The 22,559-nt window shown below is 40.0% G+C and overlaps 1 protein-coding gene across 2 annotated transcripts in view; it reads left to right on the top strand.

Moving 5' to 3' along the window:
* Window positions 1-2,585: 2,585 nt before the first annotated feature.
* Window positions 2,586-22,559, top strand: part of ttc19 (tetratricopeptide repeat domain 19) — a 46,962-nt gene continuing 26,988 nt past the window's right edge. Inside the window, exons 1-4 of one of the 2 annotated variants that reach the window (XM_051928829.1) lie at window positions 2,586-2,840; window positions 12,753-12,835; window positions 14,718-14,828; window positions 16,052-16,090. In XM_051928829.1, the coding sequence (XP_051784789.1) occupies window positions 2,627-2,840; window positions 12,753-12,835; window positions 14,718-14,828; window positions 16,052-16,090 (447 nt within the window). In that variant the 5' untranslated portion in view covers window positions 2,586-2,626. The remainder of the gene's footprint in view (window positions 2,841-12,752; window positions 12,836-14,717; window positions 14,829-16,051; window positions 16,091-22,559) is intronic. The other variant, XM_028803869.2, reaches the window with a different exon arrangement.

Genomic DNA, 22,559 nt, shown 5'->3' with positions numbered 1-22,559 from the left:
AATGACAAAAGTATTTTTTTCTGAGATGTTCAATATGTTGAAAAAATTGCCTGTGGCCAGCATCCAGCGTAATGTTTCGTCTAAATTCTCCACTCCTCTTTTTGTAGCATTATAGTCCATTATCATTTCTGGCCATGGCATCTCCTATCCCTGTGCAGATCAGATTGTGCACCAAGGATGTGTCGTTTGTTTAGACAAAACTTTAATGTCTTCACTGGCCTGTTCTGTGTGGCCAGCAGTTGAGATGGGAGCTCTGGCTTATTTTTCCTTATTGTGCTAAGCATTGTTACCTTCCTCTTGAGGAGCTACTGTCCCAGTTTGTGTAAAAGTTATTGCAAATGGCATGTTGTGGCCATGCAGCTTATGTCATGTCCAGGGTAACCCTCATGCCTTAATTTCTCACAGCAGTTTTTCCATCTGACTTCCCGTTGTTAATGAAATGACATCCTCTGCTCTTCTGTATCTCTGTGCTTCCCCTTGAGCAAGTTATTCGTAGCTTTGGTCTGGGTTATCATTTTTTATGCAGATGATGCTTAGATCTATTTCAGTGTTAAAAGTGACACTTCATCACAGCTTTCTCAGCTCACAACCTGCCTCAGTGATATTAAAGTAAAATTAAAACCTGGACAAAGCAAAACTCTTTAAAATGAAATTGCAACATAACTGAACTCCTGCAAAGTGGCACTAAAGTGCAACTTAAGAAAACAAGCTCCTCTTCAACCATTCTTGGTGATGATCTCATCAGATCTTTTTTTACTGCAAAGAATCTCGGTGTCACTTTGATTCCTCCTTTTTTTATTTCACCCATGTAAACCATATTAAGAAACTTTCTTACTTCCACCTGTGTCACATTTCTTATGTTTGCTCATTCCTCTCCTTTTCTAATGCCGAGAAGCTTGTCCCTGCTTTTATCACATCCTGCATTGATTATTGTAAGTCACTACTACTTCACTGCTCCCTGTGTCTTACAGGACTGAATATCAAATTCTGTTCTTGACCTGCCCACTAAGGTCCTCTCATTCTGTGCCCCCCACTAACCTGCACTCTGTAGGTGACAGCAGGGCCTTCAGCCGTATATAGCACCCTGACTGTGGAATGACCTCCCGAAATTAATGACATCAGCTGACTCCATTCATTTGTTTAGGAGGACATTAAACAGACCTGACATTCTGTCTCTTCTGTCAGTTTTTCCCCCTCTATCTGTCCAGGTACTCAGGGTTTGAATTTTATCACAATTTATGTTATTTGTTCAAAATTTTTTTGTAGTATTATATGTTGTATTTTAGTCCTGCATTATTGTCTTTTATTCTATTTGAATGTTTTGTATATCCTGTATTTATCTTTATTTAGTGAAGATATTATTTGTAGCCAATGTTATATAGGTCCTGTTCTTTTTGAATTTTGGGCTAGGTTCTATATAAATAAATTGTGTTCTTATTAGTATTTTTCTTTTTTTCTTTTAATGGCCCATTGTTTATAATAATAAGTGACAAAAAACTAGAGCAGTTCTATATAAGGCAATTAATATATTGCAGAATTCAGTGTAGAATATGTATTGCCGTTTTCTTCACATACATGTTTAAAAATATTAGATTGGCTTAAATGTTTATTCTAAATTGATTTAGAACAATATTGCACACATGCATAGTACATTTTAAAAAACGTAATCACTTTTATTATTAACGTTTTACTAAACTCTAACGGTATAAACATTATAATTATATTGTATACTTCGTTCATGAATGTAAACGAAAAACTATTTTCAATTAACACAGATCTTGATGATTTTAATTTTATCGACATGTTAAATGGTTCCCACAGACCCGAACACAACGTAAATGTTAATAGTGTATTTCACAGAAACGATCCGTATTGTTTAGTTTGATGTATGACACGATGTGATGGCAGAAACCCTCTGAGCTTCACAATGATGCGTATTATTTGGTTTCTAAACGGGTCTTTGACCCGACGTTACTTTCCGGGCTTCGCCGAGATCTGCCGAAACCTTCTAAAAGTAATTTTACGAAGTCAGTCCTGAAACGACGGAGACGTCACTTCCGGGTCTGTAACTGCGGTGACGTATGGTGCTGTGGCTCTGCAGGTGGATGCTACTCCAGGATTTGCTCCTGTTTTGTGCCAAGCGCTAAGATGATACGATGTGGTGTATCCAGCTGTTGAATTGGATGAAACAAGTTCAGTAAACCGTGGAGCAATCAAGCAGCGTAAAATATATACAACACAAGATGGCAGTAGTGCACCGTAATGTAAAAATAGTAATAAAACAGTATATAACATTCACAGGTTAAATAGAAATTCTTCAGCGACTTTAAATTCTACATCTGTTATAGTTACAATATGAAACTGGGATAAGATTCTGCCTATTTATGAATATTTTGTTACCCAAAATTGTAATAAAATTTATAATATACATTGTTGCTTCTCCGAGTTTCAAAAAAGAAAATTCTCCATTCAAATCAACGACATTGTTCAATACATTCTGAAATACATTTTGAGTGTCTTTTCAGACATGAAGTGTACATTCTTTATCATCATTTGCCAGTAATTTAAAAGAGAAAACCGCTCTTCGGCTCGAACCGGAAGTAGTCCGTCACTGAAATGTTACCGTATGGCGTCTGACAACATGGCGGCACTCAGTGCGCTTTTTCTTTGGCGCCGCTTAGGACATTGGGGCTGTCGTCGCTTTTGGCAGTTTAACATGCACAAGGAGACGTGCATTGTTCGGACAGTAGGCAGCTATACGAAGACCAGCTTTGCCTCGTTGGTGGTCCCATTATCGTGTTGGAAGTCTGTGCATATGTTGGGCGGCCTGAGTGTTTTTGGTAAGTCGGAGGAATGGCTGTCAGCGTCTGTGCTCCGGAAGTAGCTCCTGCATACACGGCGGAATTAGCGTTCATTTCTTAAAGATCTTGATTTTATTTGCTTTTACTTGTAGTTTGATTATAGTAGAGCAAATTAATTTTGAAGTCAAAAGTTTGGTGTGGCTTAGTATATCAAAAGTGTAGGTTAAGTTATTTTCTTGGGATCATTGCCGAACACTAATTTTATCACACGTTCCAGGCACATTTTAATCCATTTTCTTATTAATTTATCGGAAGCATAGTACATTTAAATTAAAGGATACTCTTGCTTCTGGTGTTTGATATTTTAATAGCATCGCAGCATAGGCATATTGTCGGGACGGCATTGTTGGTTAGGAATATTCAAGATAACTGAGTACCATATGCTGTCCGGACTTTGAGATTACAGGGCAAAAATCTGTCGCAGTATAGCAAACACTTCATTTACGGAGGTAAAGTTAGCTTGACATACGGACTTTGAGGCTAAATATCTCCGAAACGGAAATAGCAAAGACATTGAAGCCAGCTATGGGGGGAAAAAAATCACATTTCCCTACAAGTTCCTTTTCCCCCAGAAATGCCCTTTTTTTGTAAAAAAAAAAAAAAAAAACAAAAAATATCCCTTTTCTGCTTTTTCTTGTTCCACTTAATCTTTTCCCACTTCTGTTTAGGGTCGATGTTTTTCCGAATGGATGGATGGATGCAAAATGCACATAAATTGGTACCTGTGCTCTAATTGGAAAAACAAAAAAGAAATATAACGAGTTGTATCTCAGATGTTGTAAGTCGATTTGGATAAATGCGTCAGCCAAATAGATAATGTAATTTAATGAAATTTTCTGCCAGTCACCATCTTCACTTTCTACTGAAAATTCAAGTAAAGTGGGCAGTCAGCAGTAGCCAGTCAGCGTTTTCAGCCTTTACAGACGAATCCCATCTGCCCCTGCAGTCCTGTCACTCTGGAGGGGTTTGACCAACACACTGACCTCAGGCCTAAGCACTCCTTTTGGTCACATCTGTTTGCAGCAGTTTCCATTTAGACTCCTTGACTTTGACCCAAGATGTAGGAGAAGCTCTTCCAAATGTGAGTTGTATTCATCCAAAACAGATGTGCATCTGTAGCTGTTCCTAGTCTACCCTTACTATCTATTTGCACTTCTAGTAGATGCTCCATCCTTCTGAACTAATGTGCCAATTGTCCACAATGTATTTTCTCACATAGCATAACATAACTACAAAGCTGATCATTTGGCTCCTAGAATTGTTACAGTTAGGCGTGGAGGAAAGGCCTGCGTGTCTTAATAATCCTTATATGTGTATTGTCACGAAGCCTGTGCTGATGGTAGCCCATATACCAACCAAATTGCGACTCCAGTATAAAGGGAGACCGCAGTGTTTACTTTGTGGAACCCCGCCTTCCACACCTTTCAGTTGCATTTTCATCTAAGAGGGTTTAAAGATTTTGTGTTTTCTGTCACATGATTCATTATTTCATAGATAAATAGATAGATAGATACTTTATTTAATCCCAATGGGAAATTCACATTCTTCAGCAGCAGCATACTGATACAATAAATAATATTAAATTAAAGAATGATAATAATACAGGTGAAAAAAACAGACAATAACTATGTATAATGTTAAATATTAACGTTTACCCCCCTGGTGGAATTAAAGAGTCGCATAGTTTTGGGGGAGGAATGATCTCCTCAATCTGTCTGTGAGCAGGACAGTGACAGCAGTCTGTCGCTGAAGCTGCTCTTCTGTCTGGAGATGACATTATTTAGTGGATGCAGTGGATTCTCCATAATTGATAGGAGCCTGCTGAGCGCCCTTCGCTCTGCCACAGATGTTAAACTGTCCAGCTCCATGCCAACAATAGAAGCCTGCCTTCCTCACCAAGTTTGTCCAGGCGTGAGGCGTCTTTCCTCTTAATGCCTGCCTCCCCAGCACACCACTGCGTAGAAGAGGGCGCTCGCCACAACTGTTTTGATAGAACATCTGCAGCATCTTATTGCAGATGTTGAAGGAAGCCAGCCTTCTAAGGAAGTATATCCGGCTTTGTCCTTTCTTGCACAGCGCATCAGTATTGCAGTCCAGTCTAATTTATCATCCAGCTGCACTCCCAGATATTTATAGGTCTGCACCATCTGCACACAGTCACCTTTGATGACCGAGAATGATGAGAAAGCTACAACAGTTATGGCCAGTACTTTGTAATTAAGGGATGCTTTCATTCAGTTAATTGGTGGCATTCCATAATGTACCACACTCATACTGGCTAGTGAGGGCTGGGTGGTCTCCTGGCCTCGTTACCCCTTCAGATTTTGTTTTTTCTCTAGCCCTCTGGAGTTTTTTTTTGGCAATCGGACCTTGCTTTATTCTTTGTTAATTAGTATTGCCTACTTTTATTTTTATATTTTTTTCTTTCTTTTTTTCCTTTCTTCGTCTTGTAAAGCACTTTGAGCTACATCATTTGTATGAAAACGTGCTATATAAATAAATGTTGCTGTTGCTTATGTGTGATAAATTGGTTTAAATCAGGGGTGCCCAATGCGTCGATCGCAAAGGTAGTGTAGGTAGATCGCGTTGCATTCAAAAAAAAAAATTTTTAAACATTAGTCTATCATATATCCTCCCTATGGCATTTGCCACTTGATTGACATACAGGGCGGCCAGTCTGAGATCTCTTCTCTTGTAACACACTGGTCATCCCGCACGCGACGATCGATCAACGCGAGAGCTACTGCAAAACTCCGGCTATCTAAGTGATCTAGTTAGCCTGCCAATTTATATCGACTAAAGAAGGAATTTAAAAAAAAAATTGGTTTGGGGAGGGTATGGGCTGGATGTGGAATTGGAAGATTTTTTTTTCCTCACAATGTCACAATCAAAGTGAGTTTGTCTGATCTGTCAATCTATCACTGCTATTCCAAAGAAGGAAAATGTGGAAAGGCACTTTCGAACTGTTCATAAAAACTACGAAACTGACTTCCTTCCGAAAAGCAACCTGAGAAAGAGAAAGGAGAGGGAAATAAAATCGCAATTAATCAGACAGCCATCATTTTTCACTTGGCTGAATTCAATAGCAAAGTCAGACACACTGAAGCATCGATCTTGGTGAGTCACTTGATCATTAAGCATGAGAAGTCCTTCCAAGATGGAGAGATGATAAGAGGCCTTCGTTGAGACAAATGGCTAGGGAGAAATTCCTGCTGAGATTTCAGGACCCCTGGCCGGAGAAAAAGGAATTTCTCCTTGTCATTAAACTTGCAGAATACAAGCAACTTAATAAGGATCAATGGCCGCTAGACTTGGCATTTTTTTCCCTATCTGACCAACATGTTGAATGAGCATAATTTACAGCTGCAAGGAAAAGAGAACTCCATGGTCAATATGATTAGCTCAGTTAATGCTTTCAAACGAAAAAATGCAACATCTGTCCTTAAAGCTGCAGCGCCTTGATTTGGGGAACATCCAAAACCTCGCGTCAGAGCTGGAGGACGCAATGGAAGGGCTTGTGTGCAACTTGACAGCATATGCACAGAGCAGTTTGAAAAATGCCTGTCAGACTTTGACAGACGGTTTCAAGACTCGGCTTTACTTGAGCCAATCACTACATTTAAGTGCAATCCATTTAGGGAAGATGTTGATGGGGTGATTCACCCGCATCAAAAGTTGCAACACTGTTTCACCTAAAAACTCCTCTACAGTGGAGGATGATATTTTGACACTACAGGCTGACATTCAGCTTAAGTATGGGGCTCATGGACAGTTTTGGAACTTACTCAGAGAGGAAAAGTACCCAAACATGAGGAAATGTGCTACCCTCCTTGACTGCATTATTCGGCTCTACTTATTTATGCGAGTCAGCCTTTTCCAAACATGAAGATTATTAAATCCAAATACTGTTAGTGACCATAAATGTATTGAATTGTTATTGTGCTATAAATGTTATTCAGTTATGCAAGGTACGACAACATATATTTTATGTATAAAGTATACTCATATATACTGTACATATATAAAAAGATATAGCATTTTTAATGTAGGTAGATCATTTAGACCTGGTCATTTTAAAAGTAGCTCGCAAGCCGTAAAAATATGTGGGCACCCCTGGTCTAAATAGATTGGACTGCTTTTTTACCCACCCTAAGTTAAGGATCCCCTGATGTTTCTCAACTAGTCAAGATGAATCTCACATGGAACTACCACTACTAGAGGCCTTCTGGTGGTGAGTGTGGTTTGCCCCCAAGTCCAAACTGAATGTGAATGAGCCAGCAAAAAATGAATAAAGCTGGAAACCAAAAAAAAAAAAAAAATTAAAATGAATCAAATAACTTAAGATATGGAAATTTACCTGTACTTTAATATACAGGTAGCTGCATAATAGCACCCCACATGTACCAGCACCTGTACAGCTGCTTCAAGCAAAGAAACTTACTAGGTTGGCATAAGCAGACCAAACAGTTTTATTTAGACAATCACCAAAGCAGATGCCCACACTTCAATCAACCACACTTGGTGCTCTTTACATATACCTTGGACCATGCAAATAATGTAAAATAAATATTACTATAAAGCAAAATTAATAAGACACAGTAAATCCAATAGTAGCCAGTCAGTCATTTTCCAACCCGTTATATCCTAACACAGGGTCACAGGGGTCTGCTGGAGCCAATCCCAGCCAGCACAGGGTGCAAGGCAGGGACAAACCCCAGGCAGAGTGCCAGCCCACCGCAGGGCACACACACACAGCAAGCACACACTAGGGACAATTTAGGATCACCAATGCACCTAACCTGCATGTCTTTGGATTGTTGGAGGAAACCACGCAGACACGGGGAGAACATGCAAACTCCATGCAGGAAGGACCTGGAAAATGAACCTAGGTCTCCTTACTGCAAGGCAGAAGTGGTACCACTGCACCACTGTGCCGCCCCCTCCAATAGTAGCAACAGTAGGAAATGTATTTGAAAAGAGTCTTATTGATATACTTATGCAAGGATACAGATGATGGTGAAGGTGAGTCTTTTCAAGTCTGGATATGTAGCTAGTTAAAGTTAATTCAACCCACAGATGTCTGATGTCTTGCCAGTTTTGGTTAGAATCGCAGATGTCTTGTCTAGGTGCTCTCCTTCTTTCACTTCTTCGTTTCCTTGTTTTTGCTTAGAATGCAATCCACCTAAGGTGACCTTTCTTCATGTAGATTTACCAGTGACTACATGATTAATCGGTACTCTTAACATCATTGTCATGTTTGGATTACTGTACATCAGTATTTTCTTTCCCAGGCTGATGCCCCTTCTTATCTTAGTTACCCCAATTTAATATATCCAAGAAATAGATCTAGCTATCAGTTTTTAAAATCTCTCTAAAAGAATGAAGTAAAAATCTAAAGTTTAAAACATTGCAGAGTTTAAATAAGTATCTTCTATAAATTTTGGGGTCTTAATTCAAATTGTTTTGATTCCTGGCTGTTTTGTCAATGTTACTTTTTATAAGCATTCAATGTGGAGAGGTAAAATTGCAGTTCAGATTAGACTCAGATTAGATAAATATTTGCAGTTAAAACCTCCTATTTTATATATTGTTTAATTTCATAGTTTTTCATTGTGGGTTTAAACATTTAATAATGAAGTTATTTTGGTTGCTTCCATCACAATACAATTAATGCTTACATTTAAATTACTTATTATCCTTCACCTTTCACTAATATAGATAGATAGATCTTTATTGTCATTGTCACTTTTACAAAGGAACAAGAAATTGAAGGTGCACTCGACTCAGTGTGAGGAATAGAGAGTTAAAAAGACAAGAAGAGAGAAAATAATAACAAACCGAATAGTAATAAAATATACAAATTGCACTTGTTGACTTAAGGTCTATATTGCACATTGGTAGAATAATATGGAGCAGCTTTATTCTGAGTTTTAGGGCCCATGATTGCTTTCGGATAAAAGCTGTTTTTTAAGGCAGTTTGTCCTAGTTTTCATAGCTCTGTATCTCTTGCCCGATGGCAAAAGCTGGAAGAGGCAATGACCGGGATGTGATGAATCCTGTGAAATGTCTATTGCTTTTTTGCGGCTTCGGGAGGTGTAGATTTGTTCCAGAGTGGGGAGGGTACAACCAATTGTTCTCTCCGCTGTCCTGACGACCCTGTGGAGCGCTTTCTTTTCTGAGGAAGTGCAGCTGCCATACCACACACACAGTCCGTACGTGAGCACACTCTCGATGGAACAGTGATAAAAAGCAAGGAGCAGATTTTTTGGGAGGTGGTTATTTCTGAGAATTCTCAGAAAATACAGTCTCTGCTGCACCTTCTTTAGCAGCTCCTTGGTGTTGGCGCTCCAGGTCAGGTCATCCTCCAGCTCCATACCCAGAAACCTGAACACCGGGACCCTCTCCACACAGGCCCCGCCAATGATGAGTGGCTGGATGTCAGTTTTGTTTTTCCTAAAGTCAATAACAAGCTCCTTTGTTTTTTTGTTGTTGAGGAGCAGGTTATTGACTGTGCACCACTCTGACCGTTGCTCCACCTCGTCCCTGTATGCCAGCTCACCCTCCTTGCCCGAGATGAGTCCGACCACCGTCGTGTCATCTGCAAACTTTATAATCTTGTTGCTATGGTGAGTGGGGACACAGTCATATGTGTAGAGGGTGTAGAGGAGCGGGCTGAGCACACAATCCTGCGGCGTCCCAGTGTTGAGGCTGAGAGCAGTGGATGTGTGGAGACCCAGCCTGACCCTCTGGGAGCGTCCCGACAGGAAGTCCAGTATCCAACTGCAGGTGAGTGATGGAAGTCCCAGATCTGCCAGTTTGGACACCAGTCGTTGTGGGAGGATGGTGTTAAAACGCCGAGCTGAAGTCTACAAAGAGCAGAGCCATTTAGAACGAACAAACATGTCTATTAGTTCCGATCTGGTTTAGATCTATTGTCCTGTGTTCCTGGGTAACTGAACACATAGCCTAACAGAATCTCATCCAAATGTTATTTGCATTATCAGGCTAGCAGACTAACCGGCTGGGTTTGTTTACCTCTACAGATCTGGAGTCTATAGACGTGTGTATTGGTGTGGCCTGCTGTAACAGGACAACATTCAACACAATTCAGTCTTTGTGATACATACACTGTCTTTTTGACAACAGATTTTTTTTCTCGAGTAATGTGACTTTGTGTACAGTAAGCAGTAAACTCTTAGTTTTGTTTTGGCATAAGATGTGAAACTCTTTTATGTTTTTTTTTTTTATAGCATTCATTCCAGTTTAATATTTTGTATGTAGCTTGCAGTTTCTACTTTTTTTTTTTTTTAAAAAGATGTTGTCCCTAATTTCACCACACAGTGCTGATTTATTTTCAGTTATTTTGGACCTGCTTAATCTAATTCAGGGTGAGTTGATCTGGACTAATCCCAGCTGCCCTACACACTTTACTAGGTATGTTTAGACAAAAACTGACATAAGCATTCTTAAATACATTTTCCAAGTATTATTTTTTAAATTATCAGTAAATTCAGTGATTCTGTCTGTTCATTGCCTAGTCCATAGGGCGTACAAATTACATGATATATTATACTAGCCACGGTACTTGCCGAAGACGAGTAATAGGTAAATATTTTTAAATTAATTCCATCTCTTGCCCTCTCTTTACTTTCAGGGCCTTTCCTCTGTATTTGGGTGTGTCTGAACCTCTCATTCACCAGCACTGCCTCTCTAAAGTGTGTTCCCCTAAAGCCTGCTTTTCAGACTGGTCACTATTTTTTTGAGGCACTTTTCTCACCTCCTCACCGGTTTTATACGTTCTGTCTTTGAAGGCGATTCTCTCAGTGTGCACCTTTACTCCTCCTCGCACTTCCTCTTTCATCACATCGCCAAAGCCAGACTGACCAATCAGATTGCTCTGAGGCACACAGACATTAGTGTTTTATATTATACTAGTCATTTAGCCCGTACAATAACGGGCGCTAGAACAGTAGTGCATAAACATTAGTAGAACAGTCTATATTAAATGGCAAGGGACTTTGACCTCATTCTTTTTGTTGGTCGTATTTTTTCTTTCTTTCAGCCTTTCTTTTGTTGATGTTTACTTGCTGAGCTGACCGTTCTTTGTGGGCTGCCGCCGTGTATTGTGTGTCTTTAATTTTCTGTGACAGTAATACTGTCTTGTACAGCTCTAATCAATAAGGGCGCGCACAAAAAGGCGAGCTTCAAAGGGCGACCTCAATTGAGCGCGGCGAATAAAGGCGTTCGTAGATAATTTAGTTCAAATGGCTCTGGAATATGTGAAGAGCAACAAAGGTGCAGATCTTTATTTACACGCGCCTTTATTCGCTGCGCCCAATTGAGGTCACCCTTTTGAGGCTCGCCTTTTTGTGCACACCCTTATTGAAGGATGCCTGTGCACGCCCTTATTGAAGGATACCGTCTTGTACGTCCGCTGGCTTGTACGTCCGTAATATACCTTTAATTTTCTCTGGCAGTGATACAGGCGTGCACGTCGGTAATATGCCTTTAATCTCCTCTGACAGTAATACTGGCTTGTATGTGGCTGTAATATGTGTCACTGTATTGTGTACCTTTAATTTCCTCTCGCAGTAATACTGGTTTGTATTTCCGTAAAACGCCTCTAACTTTCTCTGACAGTAATATTGCGCATCGCACTGTGCCCCGCGCATGCGCACTTCATCAGAAGACACCCAACACACGGACACCTGGACGCACATAGGGATTTTATATATATAGATTATATTATTAGTAAAAAGCAGTTGTGTTGTTGTGTATCCAGTGGTGCTAGGTTCTTATGTGGTCCAGGGCAGGTTCTCCCATTCGTGGGTTTATCTTGAAGTAGTTTGAGTTTTCTCCCAAAGGTTTTTATTTTACATGACTTGCCTACTCTAAATTGGCTTGAACCTCTTAGTGTTGCAATTGGTCTTGATCCTTGGTGACCCTGAAATTACTTAAGTATGGGCTAATATGGTAATGGCACGGTAGATCAAATGCTGTGACACCATTATGTTTAAATATCTGCCAAATGTCAGAAGATGGAATGCAGCATATATTAAGGCTTCATACATAATTAATTTAATATAATAAAAGATTCAGATACTGCTGTCTCCAATGGTTCAAATACACTAAAGCAAAATCCATCCATCCATCCTCTTCCGCTTATCCGAGATTGGGTCGAGGGGGGCAGCAGCTTGAGCAGAGATGCCCAGACTTCCCTCTCTCCAGCCACTTCTTCTAGCTCTTCTGGCAGAATCCCGAGGTGTTCCCAGGCAGCCGGGAGACATAGTCCCTCCAGCGTGTCCTGGGTCTTCCACGGGGCCTCCTCCCAGTTAGACGTGCCCGGAACACCTCACCAGGGAGGCGTCCAGGAGGCATCCTGATCAGATGCCCGAGCCACCTCATCTGACTTCTCTTGATGCGGAGGAGCAGCGGCTCTACTCTGAGCCCCTCCCGGATGACTGAGCTTCTCACCCTGTCTTTAAGGGAAAGCCCAGACCCCCTATGGAGGAAACTCATTTCAGCCACTTGTATTCGCGATCTCGTTCTTTCAGTCACTACCCATAGCTCATGACCATAGGTGAGGGTAGGAACGTAGATCGACTGGTAAATTGAGAGCTTTGCCTTGCGGCTCAGCTCCTTTTTCACCATGACAGACTGATGCAGAGCCCGCATCACTGCTAAAGCACAATGTAAACTTGTTTTATCTTAATGAAGGCAATTTGTATTTAGCAAATGCATATCATGAGGATCGTAACCACCAAATTCTCTTTGTATTTTCCCAGATATCACTTGCTAAAATGTATACTTTTTCCGAGCAATATTGTCCATTAGTTGTGTTTGAAAAACAAAAGAAGGAAAGTTTGTAGTACATTTTCTTAATTCTTCCAGCATTTTCACTTTTTACGAAGTCAGCTGAGGATGAAGAAAAAAAGAAAGAAGACGAGATTATTCTGCTCCTTAAAAAGGCTAAGGTACTTCTTTTTATTTAAAATAAAGAGCATACATATTTCATATCATAAGTAATATATATTTGATTTGGAAAAGTTAAAGCTACTGTTCCCAAACAGTATAATTTATCACTGAGCTCTGTTATGCATAACCACATATGTAGTTTTCAGACAAAATGCAATACACCAAAAGTATTCAAGCCAAAAGAAGTAACTCATTGGACACAAAGCTATGGAGACTGCACTGTCTCTATCTAACATGCCTTAAACCAGGTGCGAATGTTACTTAGATACCTGCCAGTTTGTAAAAACAAATAAATAGGGCCACTTTGGGACAAGAGAAAATAAAGTTAAAAACAGTATGATATGTAGAGTTCATATTTTCTGATCATTTTAATTTGTGATTGGTAGCAGAAGAAACCCACGCAGACATGGGGAGAACATGCATACTCCACGCAGGGAGGACCCGGGAAGCAAACCCGGGTCTCCTAACTGCGAAGCAGCAGCGCTACCCACTGTATAGCAACTAAAATGTAACAAATGTAGTGAAAGCATGTCTAACACATATTTAAATGGAGCGAGAAATCGGATGTGCTGCAGGCTCCAGTTATAAGCATGTACTGCTGTTACGTTTAGTCCAGCTCAGCTCAGTGGCTAATTCTTGATTAGTTAGTACACAGACACAAGTAACAAAATCTGATAATGTGTGTGAATGTAACAGAACAAGCACTGGTTTACAGGAATTAATCTTCAATTGACAAGTTTGATTTCAACAAAAGTAGCCTTAAACTTGGAGCAAATGTTGTTAAAGGAGAAAAATTATTATTATTACATATTTCTGTGATAAAGATCTTCCAATAGACACTTTGAATGAATCAGGGACAATGCCTCTGAATAAACCTGAACGTCTTATATTTAGTAGGAATTGTGTAAGTGTTGTAAAGTATTTTTTTTGATGTCCCTATATATTGTATGTGGTGTATATTAAACCAGCTCATAATATCTTTTAATGGCTTGTAATTAATAATACGGTGTCAACTTTGAGGCCTTGATGGAGCCAGACTGATGGCTTTTTATTATATTCATCAAATAATATAGCATGCTATTTATTCTGCTTGTTCAATCCAATGTCTCAGTGGAAGGAGTGGCATTTCTATTGCATGGTGCAGTGTTTCTCAAACTCAGTCCTGGGGACCCACTGTGCTTACAGGTTTTTGTTCCAACCAGCTTCTGTTTTTAATTGGACTCCTGGGCTAATTAAGTGAACTGTTATTTCTTAGATTCTGTGTTTTGGGAACCATATAGAAATTAGAAAAGTTTAGTAAAAAAAAAATAATATAAATATATATATAAATAAATGTACCAAGCAGTTATATGGAAATAATGTACCGGTATTTTTTTTTCCTTTTTAACAGTATTTTCATCTTGATTTTCATTCTACTTTTCTAGGTGTTCTAATTGTTTAATTAATCCATTATTTACTAATTAGTGGGTCTGATGCTAAAGTACTTGTAGCCTTTGATTATTTAGTGTTGTTTGCCAGAGTGTCTTCTCTGCTCATTTTTAATTGTCATTAATAAGATACAATGAAGGGGAAAAACTGCACAGAGAAAGGGCAAAATATAATTTTATGAATGTAGAATAAAAGAAAAATAATACCAGCTATTTAAATGAGATCAGTGTTATCAGGTGGGCCCCCAGGACTGAGGTTGGGAAACACTGGCATAGTGTATTCCTTCAATTTTTAAATTGGGGGCTGACTCCACAGTACCTAATATGCTGTGTGCATTGACTAATTTGTTTTTGTTAAGTTATTACACTACAAGTGTGCATTTTATTATTTTTATGTAGATTTTATATTCTCTATTTTTGTAATTTTAATTGATTGTATAATTTGTAATTGCAGTTAAATATTATGCAAGGAGAGCTGGAAGCTGCAGACAGAATTCTGCACAAAGCGATACGACTGGCTCATGAGTCTCACAACACCCAAGCAATCATCTATACGTATGACATGGTAAATTTTTAGATTCAACTTTGTGCTTGATAAAATTTCACAGATTATAATTTTATTAGTGCTGCTTTACGGTGGCGCAGTGGTAGCGCTGCTGCCTTGCAGTTAGGAGACCCAGGTTCGCTTCCCGGGTCCTCCCTGCGTGGAGTTTGCATGCTCTCCCCGTGTCTGTGTGCGTTTCCTTCGGGCGCTCCGGTTTCCTCCCACAGTCCAAAGACATGCAGGTTAGGTGGAATGGCGATTCTAAATTGGCCCTAGTGTGTGCTTGGTGTGCTGCTTTAGCTACTGAAGCTTGATCTTCTGACTTTGTGTTTATTTTGCTATAGATTATGCCAGCCTGCATAGGGCACAAGGTAGGAACAAACCCCGGGCAGGGTGCCAGTCCATCATAGGGTGAACAGACACACGCACAAGCACCAACCACACACTAGAGGCAATTTTGCAACAGCAATTCACCTAACTTGATTGTCTTTAGACTATGGGAGAAAACTGTAGCACGTGTAGGAAAAAACATGAACATGGGGAGAACATGGAAACTGCACACAAGGAACACCAGGGAAGGTCTCCTTACTGTGAGGCAGCAGTGCTACCACTGCACCATCAGACAGCATCACAAAGTAGTACAGCTTAGTCTTTGGAGATTATAAACCTACAGACCAACTGATATATAAAGGTTTTTATCTTAAGTACTGAAAAGATTATTTGCATTTAAATTGTCTGTAAAAATAAAGCTTTCCGACAATTTAGCGGTGTGTGCACATTTATGTATTTTTATATGCATCTTTTACCGCATTTGTATAAACATATAACAGTTTCAGGCTGACTGAAAGTATATGGCAGTTGTATAGGAAGTAAATCACATATGTTGATTATTAATATGTATAATTTACAATAATGCTTTAACATACAGTGGAATTGCAAAGTGTCCAGTTAGGAATTGTTATACGGCCTTCTCTAAAAGATGTGAGATAAACAAAATAACAATGATACAGGATTTAAAAACAAATTAAAGGACTAGTGTTTCTGGTACATGTCCTCAAATAAGGACACTTTAAAATGTCATCAATTCACTAGCAGAAAAAGAAAAAAAACTGAATGTGGTTTTATGATAAGTAATCAGTATTCTGTTAAGAGCTGGTTGAAATTTTTGAAATATTGGCTTATTAAAATTTTTGATAATGCTATTTGTTTTCTTATTAGTGTCACTGCTCTTTTCTCTTCTCCAGATGGCAAATGTAGCTTTTCTTCAAGGGCATCTTCTCAATGTGAGTACAAGATTACATTACTTTTACACTGCATTTTAACTCCACCTTTATTCATGAAATATTTAAGTAAGTCACTATGCTGTAATTTATTTATGTGAAGAGTAATGATGAAATTTGCAAGAAATGGAATGAAATTTGCAAAATATGTATTAAGATGCTTATCCTAAGCCTTGCAGAATCTGGAGACTTAATAAATAAACCAATAGTCTGTGGGGAATAACCTTGAAAGTCAGTATTTCTAGATAAAGAAAATCAGCAGTGATATGCCTTTGTCCTTGCTTTCTCTGACCTGGACTGATTATCTTATTTACAGTTAGAATCATCTTTAAAAGCAGCAGCAATTCAAATGCAGTGTTGTGAATGGTTTCTTCCCTGTCCCACAAATCACAGTTGTCATTTTTGCTGCATATGCAGGGACCTTGCAGTCCCAGAAATCACTGCCATGTGGCAAATTGTTTCATAAGAAAGCCAGATCTTTTTGGGTATTTCAAAGAAATCACATATTATGGTATTACTGTATATACAAAATGTGGTTTTCTTTTTAATTATTAAGCTGGTGGCTAGTTTGAATTTTCTGGGCCGTACTGTATAAAGGTTTTATTTATATAATATAAAACTAATCACTTAAACACGTTGTGAACATAGGTGATTCATAGCTGTTTATCATTATATGTTTGTTGCTGCTGTGGAGGCCAAAAGCAAATATAAATTTTACTTTGCGGCATAACAACAAATACATGACTATTTTATCTACGGTACTACAGTAATGGTTCTAAACGTGACATGGAGGTGTTCTGGTTTGTACATCAATCTCACAAGTGAACCTTGTGATACAAGGTTTTTATATAAAATAGGAGCAAATACTCTAAGATGGTAACTTGTGATCACCCATATACAACATGTAGCATTTTATCCATCATGAATGTTAGCTCCAAGAATGACCCACATTCGTGTTAGAAAGGTTGTTCTGTTTGCAATGCTAATTCAAAGCCACAACAACGATAAAATAATTATAACAAAAAACACAAATAATTTTCACTTGAATTGCATTAAAGAACCATTTAGCGCAGGGTCTGTAGGGGGACCCCCAAATGAATATTGGTAGAGTGGGTGTTGCTGTAGTACAGTGATACTTGGGCCTGAGGGCCATTACCAGAAACTACTGGAGAGCCAGCTGCAATGTTTTTGTTTTAATTCTGATAAAACAGCAGTAACTAACATTTAGATTTCTTTTCACGTTAACTACACGTTTTACCAAAAATGGTTACATGTCATGTTAAACTAAATGTCTGTAAACAAGTAACACACACCTTGTTAGTGGGAGGAGTGACATTGTCTGTCCATGGTATGGCCGATGGCTGGGGACCCTACCCAGCTGGGATGTCTGGAAGGACTGGGAGAGGGACAATACCTCTTCTGAACCATGAGAGGGCAGCTGCCCTGGTCTGCGTTGGCACCACGGGATCGGAGCTTGGAGACTTGGCCCAGTTGGTGCCCGTGGCCACTGCCAGGGGGTGTCCAGAGGATAATGGAGCCCTGGACTGCACCACTTCTGCCACAACCAGAAGTGCTGCCAGAGGATCATTGCAAAGCACCTGGAGCACATCCGGGGTGTTATAAAAGGGGCTGCTTCACTCCATTAGAAGAGCCGGAGTCAGGAGGAAGAAGACAGAGCTTATGAGAGGAGAAGTGAGGGTGAAAGAGAAGAAGAAAAAGGCAAAGAAAGGACTGAGCTGTGTTTATTATGGTGGTTCGTCCACTGTGTGCTGTGTGTGCAGAAGAAAATAATAAAAAGTGTGTGCTTTTGGACATCACAGTGTCTGTCTCTATCCGGGTTGGTTTTTACATTGGTAAGTTTGTTAAAGACAGGCTTGTCGGAGGTCAAGGAAAGCTGCATACACTGGTTAAGATGTTCATCAGTGGGTGAGTGTGTTGCACTTGTGATTCTTAATGAGTTTCACTGTTAAAAATCCTGACTCGCAGATGCACATATAGTTAGATCCAGACATGATCAAAATTAGCATACTGCTGTGCAGACCGTGTCCAAAAAGTGCACATCTCCTACTTGTTGAATTTAACTTTGACCTTGCAGTTACTCTGAAATGGAATCCTCTTTAGCTGGAATGACGCCTCATCTGTACTTGGCAATAAAGGCTTGGCTTCAACTGCACACGAGTCACGTGCTGTGACAGCGAGAGGGCTTCTTACAAACAAAAACAAATTATGTATTTTGAAATTCTCAATGAGACTGATAAGCAAGTGCATCCTTTATAGAAAGAGCAGCCTGATCCAGAGAGCCTGCAACATTGCGTAGAGTGGAAAATGTGACAATTTTCTTTCAAACTCCCCTCATTTACAAAGAAGTTAGGGGTTGTGCAAAATACTGTTACTTTTTCAAATAGCTCTCCGATGTTTGCACCAAGTTCTTGCATCTGTGCATTGAGCTTGTTGAAGTGATTAATTACTGTACAGTAATCCCTCACCTATCGCGGGGGTTACGTTCCAGAGCCCCCCCCGCGATAGGTGAAATCCGCGAAGTAGCGACCTATATTTATTTTATTATTTATACATATTTTTAAGGCTTTATAAACCCTTCCCACACTCTTATAAACCTTTCTCACTCTCTTGTTAACCTTTCCCACACTCTTATAAACACTTCCTATGCTCTTAAACACTTTCTACATTCTTAAACACCTCAGACCAACACTGCACACTGCCTGCACGCAGCGATCAGACGTCAATGTGTCTGCACTCGCTTTGTGAAGGGGGGCAGCTGAACTCACGCTGAGCAGAAATGGACTTTGTGCTGCTTCTGCCAAAATGCCTGCTTGTCGCTCTGCTCGAGGAGTGTGTGTGTGTGTGTGTGTGTGTGTGGGTGTGTGAGAGCTGAACGCACCTTCGCTCAAACCCCCCCTCCCCGGAAGCGCAGTTCGCATTGTCAAGGGGGTGGGGAGCTGAATGAACGCTAAGGAGAAGTGGACTTTGTGCTGGGTTTGTGCTGCTTGTCGCTCTGCGTGTCAATAATTTAAAAGCCTGTACAATCAGGCTTTTAGGTGTACATCACCAATTTTCCTGTCTCACTGTCTTGTCTTGCGTGAAGTTAAAATGTTTTATAATAGTGAGATGTTACTCATATCCTTAGCCCGACATCCACATATCATATGTGTTAACAAAGTGTGTTTTATAAGTTTACATGTGTTTAAAGCATGTGGGATGGGTATTTTAAGGCATAAACTATAAAAATGTTTATTTATATGGTCTTTCTATATCACGGATTTTCTCCTGTTGCTGATGGGTCTGGAACATAACTTCCGCGATAGGCGGGCAATCACTTGTATTTAAAAATCCGCGAAGTCGTGAATCCGCGAAAAGTGAACCGCGAAGTAGCGAGGGATTACTGTACTGTATATCACACAGAAATGCAACATAAGCCATGAACTTTGCATCATGCATGAATGAAGAAAACTCTTCTGCTCTGGTAGATTTTTATTTAAGAGAAATTAAATTACTGCCCCAGAACCTGTTCTTTGCTCAGCCATTGTACATCATTATGATGAAGGAGGTCTACACACTCCACTCTGCTGTCTTTCAGCAACATTTTAAAAAGTCAATGCTGCAAGCTTGAAGTAGAGTGAATGTGCTTGACAATTTTGGAGACTGTATTCATTGTTTCTTTCATCTTGCCAGACAACTTCACAGAGAAAACAGTTTGCTGAATTAGGCAGTGCAGCAAATTAACAGCAGGATGCTCTGCTGCCAAACGCGAGACAAAGTCTTTCTCCTTATCCGCCATCAACTGACTGCCATCAGTAACCAGGAGGTTTATTTTACTGAGTTCCAAAGATTTCTCTTCATCAAAACCCTTTCACTGAAGCACAAATAGCCCCGACCATTGCACGAACCTTCAAGGGCAAAAGCCACAACAACTCCATCCATCCATCCATCCATTGTCCAACCCGCTGAATCCGAACACAGGGTCACGGGGGTCTGCTGGAGCCAATCCCAGCCAACACAGGGCACAAGGCAGGAACCAATCCCGGGCAGGGTGCCAACCCACCTTAGGACACACACAAACACACCAAGCACACACTAGGGCCAATTCAGAATCGCCAATCCACCTAACCTGCATGTCTTTGGACTGTGGGAGGAAACCGGAGCGCCCAGAAAAAACCCACGCAGACACGGGGAGAAAATGCAAACTCCACGCAGGGAGGACCCGGGAAGTGAACCCGGGTCCCCAGGTCTCCCAACTGCGAGGCAGCAGCGCTACCCACTGCGCCACCGTGCCGCCCTCCACAACTCCTCTTCCTTGAAAACGTGCAAACACCAGCAGTTGGTCTGTATCTGTATTATTCGTTCTCTCGTAAGCTGCAGTGCATATGTGATCAGCTGACTTCAGTTCTGATAAGAGTCTTCATAGTGCTGAGTGCTACCGATGAGTCAGACATGGGTAGTGTTGAAGCGAAAAAAAGGCACTTTGAATGAAGGCTCTAGGAGTCGAAGGATAGGCAAACAGAGTAATTAGTTTTATTGTAATACACAATAATACAGACTCAGCCCAATTAGGCCAAACTGAGCTGAGACCCGAACAGGCCAAAAATCACGATTTATATAACTATTTCTTATCATTTTGACCTCACTCATAACAATGCATTTGCTGTCTATTCTGACTCACTACTCCAGCTGGCTTCTCAAGGGCCCTTTCTTGGCCACCAATATTTTCTGTATCTCGTCATTCAGTATCATTCCTTGCTTCCATTATTTCTTAACTGGCCTTCAAACAACAGGTGTTCCCCCTGTTCCCCCTTCTCTGTCCTCGGGCAGTTTCTGTACGTCATTCTCTTCCTGCTTTGTCTGTCTGAGTTTCTCAATATTGGTGGTTGAGCTCTGAGCTCAGCTAAAAAAGAAATATGGCAAATGCCTTTATTTAACTATTTGCTTGACATATATAATTCAAGTTTTAATGCTTATAAAAGCTCTTAATTAGTTTTATGTCTATTTATGCTAATACATGACTTTTTATTTTCCATAGTACCTATTTTACTCGTTTAATAATCTCGTCTTTATTTTCATCCCCAGCCAAGAGTTCCTTAAACATACATAAAGTACAATGTTTTACCAGGTCATCGTCCAAGAAGGACTTGCCCTTTTTAGCTAATTCCCAAGTAATATGAAATGGAGCTGCTGTTGCCTTCTGCTGTGTAGTTGTCACTGCTGTCAGAACTGCCGCAGAGCTTTCATAGGAACGTTTAGTTAATCGATTCCATTTTGTCTGGCTGGGCTACCATGTGGGAAAGCACTGTGGAAGCAAGCATGTTTAATTTCGTAGTTCCATCTGATGTTAGAAACCTTTTTTAACTGAAACATTGGCATGGGATGGTAAAATAAAAGCCAAATTCATCTGTCAATTGAGGACTGAAATGTCTGTATTCACTGTCTACCTTTCAACACTTGCTGCTCTTTGCTATTACTCCCGATGTCCTCAGTTTATGAATACATAGTAACAGTAGCTTATTGGCTGATTTCCCCAACCCTGACCTCCTCCCACTCCTTGATAAGACATTGTTGCTGTCTCACTCTTATCAGATTGGCAAGATAATTAAAATCATTTGGTGGGCCGAACTTTGAATATCATTGCTGTATTGGTTCCTTCTTGCTCTCTGTCAGAGGTGGTCTCTGTCCACTGACTGTTATCTTTTCCAGGCACTGTCAGAGCAGGCAGAGATGTCTTGAGGGTGGAGTGTTACAGAGGGCTACAGTTTAAAAGTCCCACTGTTGAAAAGGTTAGCTGTTGTGTGTACCAGCATGTCTGGGGTGTGGTGGTAATGGAGCTTTTTTTTTTTTTTTTTTTTTTAAACATTTTTTTGTAAATTTCAGATCATTTTAGTATAATAAACCAATCAAAAATGCATAATGAACAGGAAAACCAAGCAATATCTTCTTATATAATACGCTACCGTGGCTGTTTGTTTGTCTGTCCAGGATTTTAAATCACCTGTAGCTCACAAACCGTTTGACCTATTGACCTGAAATTTGGTACACATATACTACATGACTGACCTCCAAGGTTATTACTCTTTTTATTTTTATTTTATTATAGAATCCACTCTTGGCAGCAGCCGTGCTGCGCATGCGTACTAAGTAATTGCAACACAAACACTGACTTAATCAGTTTTAACGCGAAAAGATGCTGATGAAAGAAGAGGAGCAGCGGGGTGCTAGGGTGGAGGAAAGAAGAGCTGCTCACGAAGCAGCAAGCGCATCAACCTCTGAGCAAACGAATGCTATACATACAGAGAAACGGGAGGAAAACTATAGGTTAAGTGTATTCACTGCACGTTATTGTGCAGTCCACCATTACTGGTAACAAAATAATAAGTAAAAATCAAATATATTGTGTATGACAGAATAATATTTCATAAGGGAGATATTTCTACAAGTTCAAAGCTTATTAAATATACAGACCACA

This window comes from Erpetoichthys calabaricus, chromosome 6, assembly GCF_900747795.2.
Source record: "Erpetoichthys calabaricus chromosome 6, fErpCal1.3, whole genome shotgun sequence".
In the NCBI taxonomy this organism is placed as follows: Eukaryota; Metazoa; Chordata; class Cladistia; order Polypteriformes; family Polypteridae; genus Erpetoichthys; species Erpetoichthys calabaricus.
Note: the sequence above shows the minus strand (reverse complement) of the source record. Positions and strands in the feature narration are given on the sequence as shown.